The sequence below is a fragment of the Grampus griseus genome (genome assembly GCF_964374135.1).
Source record: "Grampus griseus genome assembly, chromosome: 9".
NCBI lineage: Eukaryota > Metazoa > Chordata > Mammalia > Artiodactyla > Delphinidae > Grampus > Grampus griseus.
In genome coordinates, this window is record NC_139003.1 from 86504983 (window position 1) to 86525521 (window position 20539).

Consider the following 20539-nt stretch of genomic DNA (forward strand, 5'->3'; position numbering starts at 1 on the left):
CTACTTCTCAAACTGTGCTTCATGAATGTGTCACTGCTGGAAAATGAACACTAACTGTGCATTGAGGGCATTTAACAGCAAATTTGAGTGAAACGTTGATATCTTGAGAGGAAAGATTTCTTTGAGCTCTACCAAGCATTTCTGAAAGCAAATTGTGTCAGCAGACTGAAATTACATACAAAATTATCTAAACTATTTTACATATGATACAGTCACACTTTGTAGGAGATGCAGCTTTCAAAATGTAGGGGATGAAGCTGAATAATATCAACCTCTGGTTAATTACCTCCAATCTAAGTCTCTGCTCATGGAAAAAGGCATAAGATGCAACTATGGTACTCAATAGTGTGAGACTTCAGGCAAAAGCAGAGGATGCTATTACAGCCCTGGTCACATACATGGGCAGTTGTGGCATTTCATCTACTATGTTAGAGACTCTCTGAGTACTTAATGCGATAAGGGATGCATTATTCCTGGACTTGGTCCATTACTTTTCTTTTCTTTGCATAGTACAAGCAGAGTAGGGCATACCTTGGAGTAACAAAGGAGGCTTCTTCTTATGCTGAGCTTTCCTTGCTCCAGACCACCTTAATTACATTAAACAGTTGTTGGTTAACTAAATCCGTCGGAGGTATACCACTAATTGTACAGCCATCACACCTTGAGGGCAAACACTGTAACTCCTCAGTCACCTGCTCTCTGATTGATCATTCTCAGTTCATGCTTTTGACTATTCAACAAGATCCTGAAAAATAAGTAATGAAACCTACATGTGAATTAGAACCCAGTAGAAAATCCTTCAATTCTAAAAATAAGAATCCAAGGTATTATGTCCATTTGAATAATTCAAAAATTTTTAACAAGAAGTTTCCTAGATAGGATTAGGTAAGAGTACCTCTTCTCTATTTAGTTGGAACGTTGTCACATTCTGTCACTTAACTCCTTTCGAGGTCACAAATATTTCATGATAATAATAATAGCTAACATTTATTGAGCACTTACAAAGTGTCAAGTACCTTACTTAGATCGGTGTTTCTCAACTGTGGCACTACTGATACTTTGAACCAGATAATTCTGTTGTGGGACATGCATTTAGGATGGTTAGGAGCATCCTAGGTCTCTACCCTCCCGTACCTCACAACCAGTTGTGATAACCAAAAATGTCTCCAGAAATTGCTAAATATTCTCTGGTGGGCAAAACTGCCTCCAGTTGAGATCTACCACCTTAAATATATCAACTTATTTATTAATTCTCTAAACAGCTGCATGAGGGAAGTTCTACTTTCCATTGTATAGGTGAGAAAACAAGAGGCACAGAGAGATTCAATAATTTATCTAACATCACACAGCTCCTAGAGATACAGCTGGTATTTGACAAAGGTAGTCTGACTCAAGAGCCCCAGCTCTTAACTGCTGCCCTAGAGACTTGACCCCTTTTTGACTTTTTAGGGCTTAATGAAAAGAGACTTGTTGGATCAGAATCCCTTCCAGAGTTACTGAAAAGGAACTGTTTCAGCAATGAAGACTGATTCAGGGATTGAAACTGACTTGAAAATAAGAGGGGGAATAAGGTCTCCTCCTTACTATGTATATCTGAGTCATGGTAATGGAAAGAAGACATTTTTAAAATGGAGGATCAACCATGTATAAAAAAATCTAAAATCCCACAGCCTGGTAACTTTGTTCTTCTACCACCTAAATCATTTTTAGATCTAGGTAGAATAGATGCTTAATATAATTTAGACACCTCCTCTTTTAACAGAAATATCTGGCCCACCAGCCAGCATCATTATCATCATTAGATTCCCTCCTCTAATTGGAGATTTATATCTTCCAATTAGAAATTTCATTTGCAGATGATCCTTGTTAAAATGCTAATATCCACATTAAGCTCTGTTAGTCTTCGTTTAAATAAATTAATCAAGTTAGTGAGTCATTTAGCAAGCCATTAGTAAGTAAATTACAAAACATAAAGTTCTCATGGCCCAGTCAAAGACAGGGAAAATCTGGTTACAAGGTGTTTTGCCGGGAAGCCATACATAGGGCTGGTGGCACAGTGTGGGGCAGTACAAGATAAGCAAGGTGCTGGGTCGGGGACAGGTGGCCAGCAGTGAGAAGGCAGCGAGAGTCACATACAGGAAACGCTGCCTCCTTTCTGTCTTCCCCAGTTCCCTATTTGACAATCTCTGTCCCCCCTCATATTCCAGAGTTCTTCCCTCAAAAGGCAGATTGGTCCCAGGCTATCCAAGAAAGCTGCACAGCAGACCTGCCACTTTATAGCAAACTATGAGGGGCTGAAAATCCCCGAAGTGCATTGCTCTTCCTTGAATCAGCTACTCAAACTGCCTTCTACTTGAATGATACACAGATTTCTACGTGCAGTAAGCCTAAGCCTGAATTTCCAATGCACATGGCTTTCCCCTGGTCCTGGCTTCTACAAACATCTGTGGAACACAAAATTTCACCATCTTCCATGGGACAAGAGACACAGGGTGAGGGTGCTCCATGCTATCTTGTGTAAGGCAGACAAAAAGGAATTTCATTCCTTCTCCCCCTACTCAGTACCTCTAAATAAATGCAAGTAGACAACCACTCGTTTTCTTCGATCCAGAAAGTGTCAGTCACTACATTAAAAGGCTTCCTATTTGGGGGTGCCTATTGTGAGAATTTTTCTTCAAAAAGAGAATGAAAGAATAAAATGCAACTGAAATTTAAACTAGGCTCCGTAATTAAGCACTTTAAAGCTGCTCAAAATAATTTTCAAGCATTTACATGCTAACAGAAAATGTCTTAAAAAATATGAATAGACAAGAAAATCAGACCCACGGTTCATAACTGATATAACAGGAAAAAATTTTATTGTGGAACTATTAAAGGCCAATGATTAAAAGAAGGAAAGAAAACCATCATGCAGATTAAAAAGCTATGTTGGGTAGTTAATTGCAAAAGTAACCAGATAAACCTCACCTAAGCATACTGCAGTTATCAAGTAGGCTTAGAGGTGGAAAGCTGCCCTATATCTGATCAAACTACCTTGCCTTTTGAGAAAATCAGCGTGAAAGATAAGCATATGCGAACTTGGATCTTAAAAAAAAAAACAAAAAACTTCTACTTATTATATTTTGCAACTATGATTTTTTAAAGTGGTGGCCTTAGGAAAATCTGCTTTGGCAAGCAACTGCAGAGGCTCCTGTGGAGAGGAAGTGAAAAGACTGGGCTTATATACAAGGGCTGCTGGCACGTTCAAAGTGCAGGGGATAGTTCACAGAGTAAAATGTAGTCCTAAGTAAATGGGTTTCGGGCAATTTCAGTGTTAAGATAACATCATTAAGAGTAGAACAGATTGTGCTCAAACCCTGCTGTTTATAATTAACACGTTCCTTCCAAATACTCCAGGGTCCCTGGTAAATAGTCTTCTGCTCACATTCACCCAGACCAATCAGAGTATTTTCATCAGATTCCATGCTGGGCCAGCACCTGTCTGGACAAATCCAATAGAGCCAAAGAACTCCTCTCCCTGGCCAACTGAGTAGTTGGATGAACACAGCTTGGCTTAGTCATTGTCACAGTGTCCATATGGCTTTGAAGCTTGTTTTCACAAGAAATCATACAAGTATTTTATTATGTCAAAGTTCACCGTCCTATAAACAAAAACAGACAGTATGTTAGCATCCTCACTGCCCAGACTGCGCAGCTTCGTATGTATGATTCTGAGAATCACATGCAAAATAGTTCACAACTATTGTTAAACAATCCTAAGATACTGTCAAAAGCATCATGACAGAATTGACATTATTTTTTTAAATGTCACTAGAAAGAGTTTCTTTAAAAAGTTTTTTTTCCCCAACGCATAAAGTTTGCTTTTCTAAAAAAAGGAAACGAAGTTAGAATTATCCAACATTCTGTATTTCAGTTATACTACAGAAAGTTTGGATTTCATCTGAAAGCTATTTGCTTTTTGTCTAATAACCAGAATAAAGTAATTAGAGATGCAGAAGTATTTAAATCTTCTTTGCTTTTGAACATTGTTTATCTTCCAAAACACCTGTTTTATCATTACATAATGCATAGCTCATCTGTCCTCATTTGTAGTTTTCATTCTTTTCAGTCTTTTAACACTGGCTGACCTGTGTGTGTATTGTAACTAAATCTGTATGATACAAGAATACGATACAACAAACAGACGATGTGAATGTATATTTTTGTACTCTGATGGCAGGCAGAATAAAATAGCAGGAGACAGAGACATATAATTATTTTCCTTTCTCTAAACTCATTCTTCACTATAAATATTCAGACTTGGAGGTTTATTATTTGAATAAATGGTCAAAATAATTAGATATAATGATCTAGCAATAAGTATAAAATTAAAGCCTTAAAGTATTCAATTCTACAAAAATAATCATCCATGTGAGAACAGCCTTTAAAGATGCACTAATTGCATGCTCTTATTTATTAAACCATCATCAATTAGTGTTTTTGTCTATCATTTTGTAATACACTTTCTAAAAAAGTTTCTAAGCAAATGACTGACATATCAAATATTTTTAAAAATCTGGAATGGGGAACTATAGATACTGCTTATGAAAACACATTTTAAAATAGCTCAAATGAGATGCTATGGCTATTGTGGTACCTAATGATGGAATGAAGAGTACTTTAATTGTTTCATTACAATAGTGTCTCTTTAAAGAACACTAAAACTTTCCAAATTGTATAAAAACACTGTCAAAACAATTCTGTTATCATTAGCAGTAATAAAGCAACTAAATATAGTTACTAAAATAAAAACTTATCTCAGGCATAAAGACACAAAAGTTATGGTTACTATACCATAAAGCTGTTTATTTTTATGTCCTTTTCTTTCATTCAACTCTAGAGCCTCACCAAATTTACTAGTAACAAGGTACCACTAACAAATCATTTTTAAAAAAATCATGAAAAGATTTTTCATGATTGGTTGAAAAGATCTTTTTTAGAGGATTTTAGAAGGAAACAGACATAGTAGGCTATTTTTAATCATAGGTAAAAAGGAAGGTTGAATTTGTATATCTCTCCAGGCACATTTCCCCACAATGATTTTGGGTCTTAAGGTTATAAACCTAAAGTAACAAGGTAAAGTGAACTTAGTGTTAAGTAAGTTTTACTGTCTTTTGGATTTTTTTCTTTCTTTCTTTCTTTTTTTTTTTTTTTTTGCATTGAGTGGAAAAGAAAAAGTTTAGAAGAAGCTAAGATGAAAACAATTAAAATTCCAACATTATGGGACCAGAAGGCATTATGTGATAGACTATTACAAAGCCATATAAAATGATCAATATGAAGCCATAACTACAATATTAAGAGAGGTAAGGAGAAAAGAGAATTGCAACTATGTTGTGATAGCTACAGAGAAATGTTTGTATAATGGACTAGTACTAGAACATAAACAAATGAAAATACTGTGATTTGTTAGTGGTAGGACTCCTCCATCTTATCTAAATCTATTTAACACTGCAGCATAATTTATGCAATAAATTTTTCTTTTTAGAATGAATGGACTGACTTAAAAATACTACGCAATTTACACTAAAAACACTTAAACACTTAAAAACACTAAGCATTTAAAGGTTCACTACATTCCATTTCTCTGCTTTGCCACTGGGAAGTACTCAAGTAAACTGAATCATACAGTTAAGATTTTTGGACTTCTAAAAAAACTAAATTAGTTGTGAAAAGAATATGTAAGATCATTCCTCTAAGAAACATTTACTGCCCAAGATGTATGACTACCTTTCTCTATCATCCTTCCATCCCCCAGTATAAACAGGTGACTTACCCAACTGATCCCCACATTTATTTTAAGACACAGCAGAATTTGATAGAATAACCACAGGGCAACATCAAAACTTAAATCACACATTCCAAAGATAGTTTTTAAATACTACAGGAGATTCTCTCTCTCATAGAACACAAATAATTATTTTCTAAAGTAAGCATCTAGAAAGAAATAGGATAAACAAAAATAATGTTGGTGGCACTCTGCCTAGGAGTAATTCTTAAACCAGAATTTAGAATACTTTAATACAAGTTAATTACATGGCATGTATCTAGGGATTTAATTTTGCCTTTATCCTTTTATTTCACTTTGTTGATGCTTCTACTACATTGAAATACTTTTTTCTCATGGGATACTATTTTATTTCCTTTTACTTTTGTAGGCAGTTTGAGTTTTTCATTTTTAGCTTGGTCCTTCAGACAATTTGCAATCATACAACTTTAAGTTGCAATCTTAAGTTATTTTGTAGTGTCTACCCACTGACTGTGGAGGGAAAAAATTAGAAACTTTAACTACCGTCAACATTAAGAACAACCCAGGGACAATATTTAATACACTTCTTGTCATCTGTCCTCTCCCATACTCTACCTCCATATTCTGTGCTCCTTTCTGGAACCAGCCTCCTAATGCTTCTCTGTCCAAATCTTTCCACTGTTCCTTGGTCAAGAACATTCTCTATGTCCTCTACCTCTTCCATGAATGAATGGTTTTTTCCCTCTTCCAGGCTTAACTGAAAGTTGGCTCCCCGTGAAGGACCAAGCCTCTTCTTCAGATCTTTCCAGTGAGGTTAGACTCTACTGCAGCCCAGGCAGTCCTGGCAGGTGGGCTCAGTGTCCCTGTGCAAAAAGCTCTGCTCCTCTGAGTCTCAGACCATTCCACTAACCACCCTTTATCCCCCTGTCACCACCTCTTAGTCAGCTAATAATGCAGCAGCCCGTTCAGTCTTCCTCTCTATTCCAAGATCTACCTCAGCTTTAGTGACTTCCCTGCACACTATCCCTCTCTCTTACCTCCAGTGGAGACAACTAGTTTACAAACCTCTCTTCGCTTTCTCCTGATCTACAAATAATTACTGAGTATTATGTGCCAGGCACTGAACTATTAGCCCTCTACTAGCTTTACTTCCTTCCTTCCCTTCCTAGCTTAGACTCCATGGTTTGTCACTTCAAGTATTCATCTGCTAGCATCCACTGAATTCACCTGGCAAAATCCCAATCCTATGTGATTTCAATTACAGCCCTTTGCTGTCCCAGTACCTGGCATATGGAATGCTGTTGGAGAAGATCACAAGTTTCACAGATTGCTGCCACTGTAAATTCAAGGTCAGGAACCTCAACTGGGCCCTCAACACTAGCATCAAGTTGCTTTCCTTGTCAGCACTTTCTCCCATTCCCCACAGCAGCTATTTCAAATATCCATATTCCTCTCAAACTGCTAGTACTTCTGTCCTTAGTCTCAATATTGCCTCCTCCTTTACAGGCAGAATAGAAAACATCAGATCAGACCTTCTTCAACTTCTTGCCACCAAATCTCCCAATTCAGCTCCATTTGAATCCACCTTTTCCTCTTGTTATAATGCAAAGGGATTCCCCTCTCTCATCTAAGCCTACTTCTTTAACTAATATTTCTAAATCCCATGTTCTACACCTTTTCAAGGACTTTGTGCTTTAAATTAATAGCTCTCTTTTGTATCATTAACTCTCGTTCTCTACGAGTTCTTTCCTATCAGCATTTAAATATGCTCAAATCTTTAAAAAATAATTACCTGCTCACAACCCCACAATCTGGTTAGTAGGTAACAATCCTCTCTCCCTCTTTATAGCAAAAATATTCTAGAATGTAGGCACATGAGGATAGGATACAAATCTGTTATACTTCTTGCTATATCCCCAAAGCCTAGCATAGGGATTATAATGGACAACACAATAAATCTTAAGTGAATAAAAAGCATCCTATTTACTGCATCAACTTTCTTATAAATACTACTTCAATGCCCTATAACCTGACTTCTACCTCACTGTATCCCTGAAAGTGTTCTTGATAAAGTTACATATGACTGCTTTACCATTAAATCAGATACACTCGGCCTGATTTCTTGGCAGCAACTGACAATTTTGACCATTACTCCCTTGCCTTAGGTTTTTCTACCTTTCTTGTATAATATACAACTTTTTATATAACTGTTTTATCCACTTAAGCTTGTATCATGAGTGTTTTCCTGTGTTTTTATCCTTCAAAATTATGATTTTAAATAACCGCACAATGGTTTTTTTGTAAGAATATATAATAAATTACTGATCCATTCCCTTACCTTGGATATTCAGGTTGTATCCTGTGATCTCATTGTTCATTCTCTGCCACGGGTGTCTGGAACTAGGGCTACCTACTTCATCTTTGCTAACTATCCTCGGGATCTCTGATCTCCACCAAACCTCAATTTGGAATGAAACTCTGTCTCCTTAGTAGCTCCCTTCTTCTTGTCGCCCCCAGAGTCAAGTCCACAATTGTTCCCTTTCATCTGAAGTTTTACTACTAATCATGATTTTTAAAAAACATGCAATACTTTGGACATTTGGCATATATTAAGTTTAAAGTCTTGTGCTGCGTTTGAGTAAGGCAATGACTGACAGTCTCTGCTCTGAGTTTCATGGACTTATACTGTAGGGAGGAAGTTCTAATTACTGAATTAATTACTTACGTAAAATAATGATAAGTCTCAGAAGATAAGGGGACCTGTATAACTGTTTACAGTGTGTGTGTGCAGGCATGAGCGATGGGAGGTCATTGTATGTTTGAGATGGCTTCTTCAAGGAAGAGACATTTAAACTGAAATCTAAAGGTTACGCAGCAGTTAGCTAGATAAAGGAGAGGAGGGGTTGGGAAGTGCTGCATATGCAATGAATGGTGTTATATGAAGAACTGAAAACAGCCTGAGCGGTTAAAGTGCAAATACCTAGGGGAGAAGATGTGCGTGGCAAGTATGGCTGGGCATAAAGGCCGGGGCCAGGTCACTGGGGCCTCGCCGGCTATTTTAAACATTCTGTCTTTTATCCTAAGACTTATGGGAAACTATTGATATTAAAGACTTTTAAGTAGGAAGGTGATATTAAATTTTTATAAGATCATTCTGGCAATAGTGTGGACAACAAATTATAAGGGAATAAGAGTAGACAGAAGACCAATTAGGAAGCTACCAGAGAAGAGATGATGGTGGCCTGGTCTAGAGGGCTAACAGAACAAATGACAAAAGTGAATGAATCTGAGACACAATAGGAGGGACCCAACAGGCTCAAAAGGACTAATGCTTGGATACTGCGAGTGTGGGAGTGAGTGTGGGAGTGAGAAATGTCAATAATAACTCCCAGGTTTCAGGCCTGTGGAACATGGCAGACTGAAGTGCTAGTCGCTGAACCAGGGAACACTGGAGGAAAGCTGCATCACTCCTTGTTTGCTGGCAGGCAGAAGCAGAGGTAGGAAGTGCTGAGTTCAGCTTTGTAAATACATTGATATAGGTGGGAAACATCCAATAAAGGTCAAGAATATTAGAAAAAAGGTCTGGCCTTTAAAAACTGGGGAGTAAGATTAGTGCATAGATAGTTGTTGAAGCAGGGGTAAAGCTAAAATTACCTAGGAAAAAATATAATATGAAAAGAAAAAAGAGCCAAGCCTCAAGGACCAGCTACATTTAAAGGTCAGGTGGATAGGATACGCTGGCAAATGAGCTTTAGAAGAAACAGCCAAAGAATAAATATGAAAACCAGAAGACTGGAATCATGGGCTCTAGGGGAAGAGAGTTCTGAGAGACAGAGAGAGAGAGAGGTCAACCGTGTTGGGTGCCTGAAAGAACAGAACAGATAGTCTGAGGACTACAAAAGGTTCTGGTGAAAGGGAGGAGACGGAATTCAGAGCAGAAGTGGAAGAATCCACCTTAGACAGTAAGAGGATCCCAACCTACTGATAAAGGAAAGACAGAAGATGGGCACCAATGTAGGTAGCTGAAGAAGTTCTCAACTGATAGTCTCGATTTAGCTCTGTGAAACAGTGAATACTGAACAGAGTGAATACAGACATTAGAACTTGTGGTTTGAACAGAGTCAAGAATCTAGGTTGAAAAGAAAACTATGAACCACATGCTCTACTGTTCAGTACATGAGATGGAATGGCTGGGAGGCTGGTAGAAGATAATCAGTCATAAGGAGAAGAGGAAAATTGAGCCAGATTGCAAGAGTCTCAAAGAAACCCCCATTTTCACAAGAAACTGGGGGAAAGTAACAATCTAGAAATGGCACCAAGAAAAAAGGATAGCACTTAAAGAGCATCCAACCCTGAGGGACTGGGGTTTGAGAAAGTAAGAAGCTACCAGTAGAGATAACTCTAGGGAAAGTATCTCCAGGTAAGAATCAGGTTTTCATTAAGGCAGTGACAGAGAATATTAGGGAAAGATAGAAGGATGGGGGAGGGAGGGAAAAAATGGCAGGTTAAATCATCAGAAAAGAAGTACAAAAACATCACTGGGATGAGAAGGTGGACGAGGGCAGATGTGGAAAGAGGGAGGTGACTATTCTTTGGACACTGCCCATGGAAAGTAAGAAAGAGTAAACACATGTAACAAAGCAAGTTAGAGTTCCCAAGTTCTATGGCAAAATTCCAGGTCTACAATTCCTGCTCCCTTCTGAGGTTGTAAATGGAAGTGCACTTCTCTGGAAGTGTTTAATATCAATGATGCTGTGGATTAAGCAACACACAGTTCAGTTCGGTTCACTGCATATTCATCATATGGGGCACTCACAAACCTGTCCTGTATGTGATTATGATGGGGCAGAACTCAACACATACACAGTCATGACAAAATCCCTGAAGTAAACATTCAGCATTCAAAAGTTATGCCTTTGACAGAGGCTCTTAAGATACAGAGTTTTAAATACCATTATTTAGAAACAGAAAGTTCCTGCTTTATGGTCATGTGGAATGCATTCCAAAAAAGTTTCTGCTCAATTTCCTCCGTGTAAAAGTTTGCCCAGTTTTATCATAACAACACATTTCAAAACCCTCATTTCAAGTTTCAGAGTCTACATGTCATCAAAATGTCTCAATACCTGCTTCACAGTATCACAGAACTTTTAATTCAGAAGAGACTTTGGGGCAGAGGCTGCCAACCTGTGGACTTCAGAAACTTCAAGAAACTGTAAAATTCATTAGAGGAGATCTGCAAATCCATACCTATGTCAAGCACTGGTTTTAGGATGAATAATGTTCCATGCCTATATATTATTAATTTTGAAATATACAAAAATACTTCCATAATTAATTTTAAAAGGATTTTAAAATGGAATCATCATATTCAAAAAGGTTGGGAAGACACTGCATTATGGCTTGTCTTGTTCCACCTACCAGGCTACCCACACACTACCTCTTCTACTACAAGTCTTGACAAACTGTTATCCAGTTGCAACCATAATGGCTGGAACATTTTGCCTAACAGCAAGTACACCTCTTCATGAGGAAACTCGTTACATTTTTAAATAGCTTTCATTTTGACAGACATACTTTCCTCCCTTGAATTTCTAATGCTCTAGAATTATCGAGAATTAGTTTCATCCATTTTGCACATGACAGCCTCTGAAATACTTGAGGTGGTTACCATATCCTTCCTAAGCCTTTTCTCTCACACCTTGCCCCTCACTCACAGATGTGACATGGTTCCTCATTCTACTACTCTCTCCTCCTGCCCCCTCAGCATGTACCCATTCATTAATGCCCTCTTTTAAAACTCCAAGCACAGCACAGCATACCACATTTGATCTGCCTATGGCAACACACAGTAGACCTATTATATCCCTTGAACAAGACACCAAGACTTTTAAAACCCTGCAGTCATCTAAAATACTTAGAACTTAAGCCAGGTCTCTTCCATCTTGTTTTAGTACCTATGAGGTTTTTTGTTTTTTTAACTGAGGTAGCAATGGTTTTTAACATTATATAAGTTTCACGTGTAATTGTATTTTGACTTCTGTATACACTACAGTACATACTAGGTTTTAGTAGTCAACTGCCCATTAAATCCTACCTTGCTACTATGTGACCATTATTCCAGTCTGTTAAGGTCTCTCAGAATCTTGATTTTTTGCCATATAACATGTTAGCTAATTCTCCCAATTTTATGTCATTTGTAAATTTGATGAGAGGGTTCATTCTACAGTGAAACTTATGCATTCTTGGCACTAAAATGACCTTTTCTTGCTTAAATGACTAACGACATTACATTAGAAAGAAGATTAATTTTTATATTTAGTGTATCATTTACATAATTCAAGACATTTAAGTTAACAATTATTCTACACTTACCTAGCAATAGCTCTGATGAAGTCCAGAGATACTGTGCATTTGTATTTTGGTCCATCAAGCTGATCGTCATGGCCAACCAGGGTTAATAGCTGAAGAGTCACTAAAGAGGTAATCTAAAAATAAGAAAGCATTTTTATGAGAAAATGGTTTAATCAGATTACATGATGCCCTTGTTTCTGAAACATTTTATACTTTGATAAAGATATATAACTGAATTCACAAGGACATCTGCAAAGAATATGACTACTTTGAAATTTGTATATACAAATTTGTACATATGCTTAAAGTCTTAGTTAAACCAATGATCAACCTTTAAGGACTCCACTAGAGACAAATTTATTTCATTTAATGACACACACATGACTGCTAACCTTTAAAAACTATAAACAAAGGACATTCTTTCTCTCTATAAAAAATTTATGAAGTTTCTATCTAAACAGCTCAGAATAGCAAATCTGTACTCCCTTGAGAATTGAGCAGTTAAAATGTGAAAGTGGGCCTTTTCCAGAGTTGGGTATCTGGTTAGGTAAGAAATACATCCTTCAGACCTGGACTTAGTCTTCTTTTAAAACTGATCACCAACTAGGTAGTCAGGAAAACACCGGGTGGATTAATACTGGCAAAAGCAAAAGTGTATTTTGACAGGTCAAAATCAAAATAATTTCACATGCATAAGGCCAACAAAAGTGTTAAATGCTCTGAAATCCAAGAAAGAAAGCTGACCCAAGAGCTGAAATTCTTTGAGTAGCCCATTCTCTTCTCCCAATTTTATTATGCTGCAAAGACTCCACTATGTTTCCCATTACAATTTTTAAATTTTATTATTATTATTATTTTGGCTGCGCCACGCAGCTTGCAAGATCTGTTCCCTGACCAGGGATCAAACCCGGGCACGGCAGTGAAAGCACCAAATCCTAACCACTAGACCACCAGGGAACTCCCTCCCATTACAATTTCACAGGGAAAACTGTTATGCAGTGTTCAGTCAGCTGTCATTACTTTATAAACAATTTTTTAAAATGAACACATGGATAGATTACCACAGTATTTTATGTATAGAAAATACTACATTTAGCAAATATAAAACATTTTTTCAATTAGAAAAACATTTTGTATCAATAGATCGAAATATGAAGCTCTGCATTCAAAAGGCTAAGACTTTTAATTTCTAATATTACAAATTACATTTTTGTCTTTTAAGACAAAAATGTCTTGAAACTTTTTTTAAAGTAAATTTATTTAATTTTTGCTGCACTGGGTCTTTGTTGCTGTGCACAGGATTTCTCTAGTTGCTGCGAGCGGGGGCTACTCTTTATTGCGATGAGCAGGCTTCTCATTGCAGTGGCTTCTCTTGTTGCGGAGCACGGGCTCTAGGCACGCGGGCTTCCGTAGTCATGGTTCGTGTGCTCTAGAGCAAAGGCTCAGTAGTTGTGGTGCGGTTGCTCCGCGGCATGTGGGATCTTCTCGGATGAGGGCTTGAACCAACGTCCCCTGCACTGGCAGGCGGATTCTTAACAACTGCGCCACCAGGGAAGTCCCGAAACACTTTTTATAGATGTTCTATGTGTTGAAAAGAACATGTATTTTGAAGCTTAACGTTACACTCTCCATTCTACATATATTTATTAGATCAAGCTTGTTTATGTTGTTGAAATCTTATAAACATTTTTTATCTACTTGAGGTACTAAAATTCTCCCCTTATAAGAAGTTTGCCTTTTTCTCTTTATTAATTGTTAGATTTTGCTTTGTATTTTTGAATCTGTGTTATTTGATGCATAAATTTAAAATTATGTTTTGCTGACAAATTAAACCTTTTCATTATTATCTAATGGTCCTTTTTTTCAAAAGTAATGGCTTTGCCTTAAAGTGTGTTTTTTTCTAGTATTAATATACCTATATCAGCATTCTTTTAGGTGCTTATCTTTTTTCCTATGTACTTTTCATCATTTTACTTTCAGGTTTTGTATTTTCTTAACTTTAGACAGTGCTCACATAAACAACATGCAGTGTGATTTTCTTTTTATAGTCAGTCTAACAACAGTCCTTTTGGCTGGACTATATACTCCACTTGCTTTCACTGTGAAGATATTCTAAAATTTTATTTCTACCATTATGTCAAGCTTTCTATTTCTCCTTCTATGTGTCTTATTCCTTTCTTGCCTTCTTTTTTTGCGGTATGCAGGCCTCTCACTATTTTGGCCTCTCCCGTTGCGAAGCACAGGCTCCGGACGCGCAGGCTCAGCGGCCACGGCTCACGGACCCAGCTGCTCCGCGGCATGTGGGATCTTCCCAGACCGGGTCACGAACCCGTGTCCCCTGCATCGGCAGGGGTGGACTCTCAACCACTGCGCCACCAGGGAAGCCCTCCTTTGCCTTTTATTGAACTGAATTATAATATTTTGAGGACTGCCCTGGTGGTCCAGTGGTTAAGACTCTGTACTTCCAACGCAGGGGGTGTGGGTTTGATCCCAGGTGGGGGAACTAATGTCACACATGCCGTGGGGTGCAGCCAAAAAAAAAATTAATCCCCACTGAGATGTAGACATTCGAGAAAACACTTGAAAAAGATAGAAAAAAGGTATGAATTATAATATTTTTTCATTCTATTGTTTTACTCTATTACCTTGGAAATAGTTTTATACTCTAATTTCCATTTTAATTTTTTCTTTGGCCCCCAAGCTATTTTAGAATTCTTCTTTAATTTTCAACTCATAAAGTTCCTCTAGTATTTTTTTTGATTTTTTTTTTAAGGGGGGGATATCACAGAATATGGTCTGTATACTACCAATCCTTTGAAATTTGATGAGAAAGCTGGATTCTTCAGGGGGAAAGAAGAGGGCACAGGGACACGAATGCCACTGTGGCAAAGAGTGAAACTGACCACAGTGGTCACTCTGCCTGTCCTGCCTGCCAAGCCCCTTCCCTCTTTGTCCCAAGAATGTCTTCAGCTGATGGCAAATGAGTGAAAAACATGCCCACAAAATGGGATGACCCATCATAGGCAAACAAGGTGGAGTGAGACAAGAGTTTTCTCTCTTACTTATACACATACTTATATCCTATCCTCCATTTTGCCTCTTGGACTGCAAAGCCTAAAGTATTGACTATGTGGGCCTTTTACTGAAAAAGTTTGCCAACCTCAGCATTAAAAAAATTGCTAGATTCAGATAATTAATTTAACCAATGTAGAAATCGAGATGTTCAGTGACTTGTCCAAAGTGATAATGACTAGATAATGACAGAAACTTACTTGACTAGGATTTAGGTCTCCTAACTACAATTCCCAAACTTATGAAAAGCATGACTAAAATGCGATCATAGCTGAGAGCTAACTTCTAATAAGTTGTATTATAATCTTGCCTGAATAAAGAATGTGTTAAAAGAATGAGGATGATCTGTAAAAAAGGGAGTGTTCAAGAGAACAGACCTGTCAGTGTGCCTCCAGCCAACAGGACCAAGGGATCCTTACCCATTAACTTGGAAATCTAGTATGTGCTGTAAGTACTGTGGAGGTGTAGTTGTCCAGCTGTCATTCTGTTAATGATTTTCTTAGTAATGTTTTATATGCACATATGAGTAAAGTTGATGAACAGGTAAAAACATGTCAAGTTACTCAGCATTTTTATAAATGTGCTCCCATTTACCTAGTTTAGGAGTTAAATGAAACAGAAAATTAAGTTGGCTGTTAAAAATTTGTGAAATAGGGCTTCCCTGGTGGCACAGTGGTTGAGAGTCCGCCTGCCGATGCGGGAACGCGGGTTCGTGTCTCGGTTGGGGAGGATCCCACGTGCCGCAGAGCGGCTGGGCCCGTGGGCCGTGGGCCGTGGGCACTGGGCCTGCGCGTCCGAAGCCTGTGCTCTGCGGCGGGAGGGGCTGCAGAGGTGGCAGGCCCACGTACCGCAAAAAAAAAGAAAAATGTCTGAAATAGTATTGTGCTCATTAAATGAGGTCATCTGTAAAGCAACTTAACACAGTGCCTGTAACACAGTTAGTATTCAATAATATGAGCTACTATTTATATTATTACCATGTATTAGCACTATTTTTTAATTTCAAATTTAATGAATAGCTTTCTTTTCTAACAGCTTTTAGAACTGTTAACTGTTAGAAAACTTTTCTAACAGTTTTCTTTACTGAAAACTCACTATATTTTATCTGAAAACAGTTTCACACATATATATATCCTATAGCTTTCTGAATAATGAGCCATGCTTGTTTAGAAAATAAAAAATAAAACTATCTGCAGATTTAAAATATCTTTATGAGATTTATAAATATTGACAACAAACTATTGGTTACCTGTGGGGGGAGAGAGAAGAGGGGAGGGACAAGAGTAGGGAATTAAAAGGTAAAAACTACTATGTATAAAATAAAAAATAAACTACAGGATATATTGTACAGCACAAGGAATATAGCCAATATTTTATAATAACTTTAAATGGAGTATAACACCCCAAAATATTAAATCACCATGTTCTACACCTGCAACTAACATAATATTATAAACCAACTATATTTTAATTAAAAAAATACTTCTGAACAGGTCAAGAAAAGTAATGTGCACATATATAAATTACTTTGGAGAAACACTCAATGTGTCAATTTCACCAGGAAATGATGTAGATTAAAAAAATGAGTTGACCAATAAAACCTGTATGAAAAATATAACAAATTAAAAGTTATATGGCAGATTAGACCCAGATGTAGAGAAAATTAAGGAATATGAGGATAGTTCTGAAGAAATGATACAGAATGCAAACTAAAGAGGTTAAAAGAGAAAATATGAAAGAGGTTAAAAAATAGAAAAGACAAAGTGAGAAGATCTAACATATTCCTAATCAAAGATCAAGAAGGAAAACAGAGATGGAAAGAAAAGGGCAGAAGTAATACCTGAAAAGACAATGGATGAAAATTCATTCAAAAAGATAAAAAACACCAAATCACAGAATTAAAGGACCAAATAAATATAAACAAGGAGAAATCAAAAGAAATCCATACCTAGACACATCATAGTGAAAGTACAGAACACCAAAGATAAAAAGTTCTTAAAAGTAGCTAGAAAAGGAAAAACAGATTATCTTCACAGGAATGGCAACTGGACTGACAGCTGTTCTAAGAACAACGATGACAGATGATAATTGAGAAGCTAATTAAAAAAAAAAAAATGGTGCCAGGTACCACAACAGTAACAGAATTTGCTGTTTTCTCAGGTTTTGTTTTTTTACTTTTTTTTTTTTAATGGAGTGTGCTGGATGTCTCTATAATTTTGTTCAGATGCCTGCAGAACCTGGAAACGCTGTTGCTGCTATTGATGCATAACATACTGCTCTTGGTCTTTTTATATAAATAAATAAATCTATCTATCTACATATATATATATAATTTGAATTTTTGGAAACTTTAGCTGTGCTGTCAACTTTGGAGAAGTATCCCAGTTGTACCGTGTTGGGTTGGCATTGTACAGAAATCAACAGCCATATTGGTCTAGAAATGTTAAACATAATTTTTTCCATTTGTACAGGGGTAATGCACTGTATTAAATATGTAAGGTCTTATCTACATCGGTTCGATTACAGAAACTAATAAAGTATTCTCTAAAAAAAAACAAAGAACAACGATGAAAGACATAAAATAGTGGTGTATTTTCAACATACTGAAGAAAGTAACTGTTAACTGAGAACCGTATGGCCAGAAAAAACAATCGTTTAAGACTGAGAATGAAATAAAAGGCACATTTCCAAACTAAGAACAACCAAAGGTTTGCTATCAAAAGATCCCTATTCACTCAAATTCCTAAAATTACCTCCAGGTGAAAAGTAAAGGAATCCAAGTTGGAAGGTCTGAAGTGCAAGAAGGAATGAAGAACAAAGAAACTGGTAAATGTGATGGTAAATCTAGATTAATTTGCCTGTTTAGGTGATAACAATACTATATTATGGGTTTAAAAATAGGATTAAAGTGCACAATACCAGTAATACATAAATTGGGAGTGGACAAAATGAAGTTAAAATGTCCAAGGTCCTATGGTATCTGAGAGAATAAAAGTACTCACTAAATTTTGACTTTGATAAGTATGAATGTTATAATAGTTATAGTAACAACTAAGAGAATAGAAACAAGTGTATGTACTTCTAAATTAGAAGGGGAAACCTGAACTAGAAAAATCCAAAATAAAGTAAGAAGAAACAAAAATAGGTAAGACAAATATAAAGTATAAAACAAGATAATAGATATAAACAAAATTACATTAGTAATTATATTAAAAGTTAACTAACTTTTGCAAATAAAAGGCAAAGATTAAGTGACTGAAAAAATAAATCCAACTATATACTGTTTAGGAGAGATACATCTAAAACAGAAGAATATGGGAAGGTTAAAAGTCAAAGGACAAAATGAGATACATGAAGCAAACTAAAGAGAAAGAAAAATGATGGTGTCTTCATGCAGACAAAAGAGAATTAAAGAGAGATTTAAAGAAGGGCTCACTTAGTAATGACAGAATGGAGGCCCTGAGCTCCTATCTCTCACAAGCTGAGTGGCTTGAGACCTTTACTATGAAGGGATGAGACACAGAACAGGATGAACAGCCAAGGAATAATGGAATCTTTGGGGGAAACTGAGTACTGCTGCAAGTCAGGACAAACTCATTTTCCTTCCCAGTTTAGAAACAGGTAGGGATCATGATGAGAAAGTAGGTCTGAAAGTTTAATGAATGGGAGGCTACATAGAAAAGAGGTGACATCGTCTCCTATGACAAAATATACTCATTAACTTCATTCCTTTCTATCTTTCTACCAGGAATTCATTTGCTAAAGTAGGTTAGTAATAGACAGTTGAAACTCACAGATTAATCTCCCTTTATTATTAAAAATAGATTTCTTTATTAGTTCTTTTTCTTTTAATATAGAAGACATTACTTACATTTTACTTTCCCACTGGTATTTCCTTATACTATTTCTTATAACTTCTACTTTCCTGTGATTCAAATACTCTCACATATTTAATTCAATTCTTTAATCCAAACTGTATGCTATATTTACTCTTCTTCCATTTTCTTCATAAACACAAAACCTTTAATCTAGTTAAGTTAGAATTTCAAGAATATTTTCAGATATCTGTCCTATTACTTTTACCATATTAGTTACAGCAAATTACCAAAGGCAATTAAGTTGAAACAGACAGTCCCTTGAATCACTTTCAGTTCTACCAAGATTCCATGATAAATGAATCACATAAATTACACAAAGGATATAGTACCACTTTAAGATGTAGCAGTCAAAAAGCATTTCCAAAATATTAGTAAGATGACTGCTCAATTTGTTGGGGGGTGGGAGGGTAGGGTCTGATTTAGGAGAAACTTATACACAAAAAATCTAAACCAAAGTGAAAACAATTAAATTGTAATGTTATTTTTCACATTAAAAAACACTAATTTCAGAGATTTTTTTTTTTTTTTTGCGGTATGTGGGCCTCTCCCTGTTGTGGCCTCTCCCGTTGCGGAGCACAGGCTCCAGACGCGCAGGCCCAACGGCCATGGTTCACGGGCCCAGCCGCTCCGCGGCACGCGGGATCCTCCCGGACCGGGGCAGAACCCGCGTCCCCCACATCGGCAGGCGGACTCCCAACCACTGCGCCACCAGGGAAGCCCTCAGAGATCTTTTACTCCTTGAACTTACCATATGAACAAAACTAACATACAAATACATAATTTAGGAGAATGTTACAAAAAGCAGTGTACAAATACCAACAACTTAAAAGTACTTTGCCAGTTTATGAAAATAATGTGGAGTAAAACGGAAAAAATCAAATACAAAGATTAACTTATGGGTTCAACATTTTGAATCTCAAACATATTAATTTATGCCTAGATGAAAAATTCTGGAAAAAATATATGAAACTTTCGGAAAATTATTTCTATACATGTATAAGTACCAGAATACCCACCTTCCTCTCCATTACTGAATCCTTAAAATTATCTAATTTTTATTTCCCACTGCAGAGCCATGAAACTCTTGAGGACTTGGTCTAGGTACTGTGCATTCAAAGATGAATAGCATCATGGAAAACACTGATTTACTTCCTTGCCCAACGTTAAATGTTCACGACAAAATGATGAGGTCACATCTGCAGGCTGGCATTAATGTCTAAATATTTTGATATGGTCAGTAGGAATATGGCAAAGCCTGTAGACAGTAAGGGTACTCAGGACCAGACTCAGTTTTGTATTTGAGTGTGTGCAAACGTAAGATAGAGGTGGAATCAGAGTCTTTCTCATCTGCTGCAGCAGCCGAGGATTTAGTAACAAAGAAAACGACACACAAGGGTCACTACTGTTGTTAAGACCCCAAATGAAGGAAGCGATTTAGTTCCAGCAAATA

General features: G+C 36.8%; 1 protein-coding gene across 3 annotated transcripts in view; it reads right to left on the minus strand.

The window, feature by feature from the left end:
* Window positions 1-510: 510 nt before the first annotated feature.
* The window catches only part of ORC5 (origin recognition complex subunit 5), a 74784-nt gene continuing 54755 nt past the window's right edge, over window positions 511-20539 (minus strand). For 2 of the 3 annotated variants that reach the window (XM_082661760.1, XM_082661759.1), the window contains 2 exons: window positions 12161-12273; window positions 2834-3641 (listed from right to left, as the gene is read on the minus strand). In XM_082661760.1, coding sequence (XP_082517886.1) covers window positions 3596-3641; window positions 12161-12273 — 159 coding nt within the window. In that variant the 3' untranslated portion in view covers window positions 2834-3595. Of the gene's footprint in view, window positions 746-2833; window positions 3642-12160; window positions 12274-20539 lie in introns of those variants that run through there. The other variant, XR_014297191.1, reaches the window with a different exon arrangement.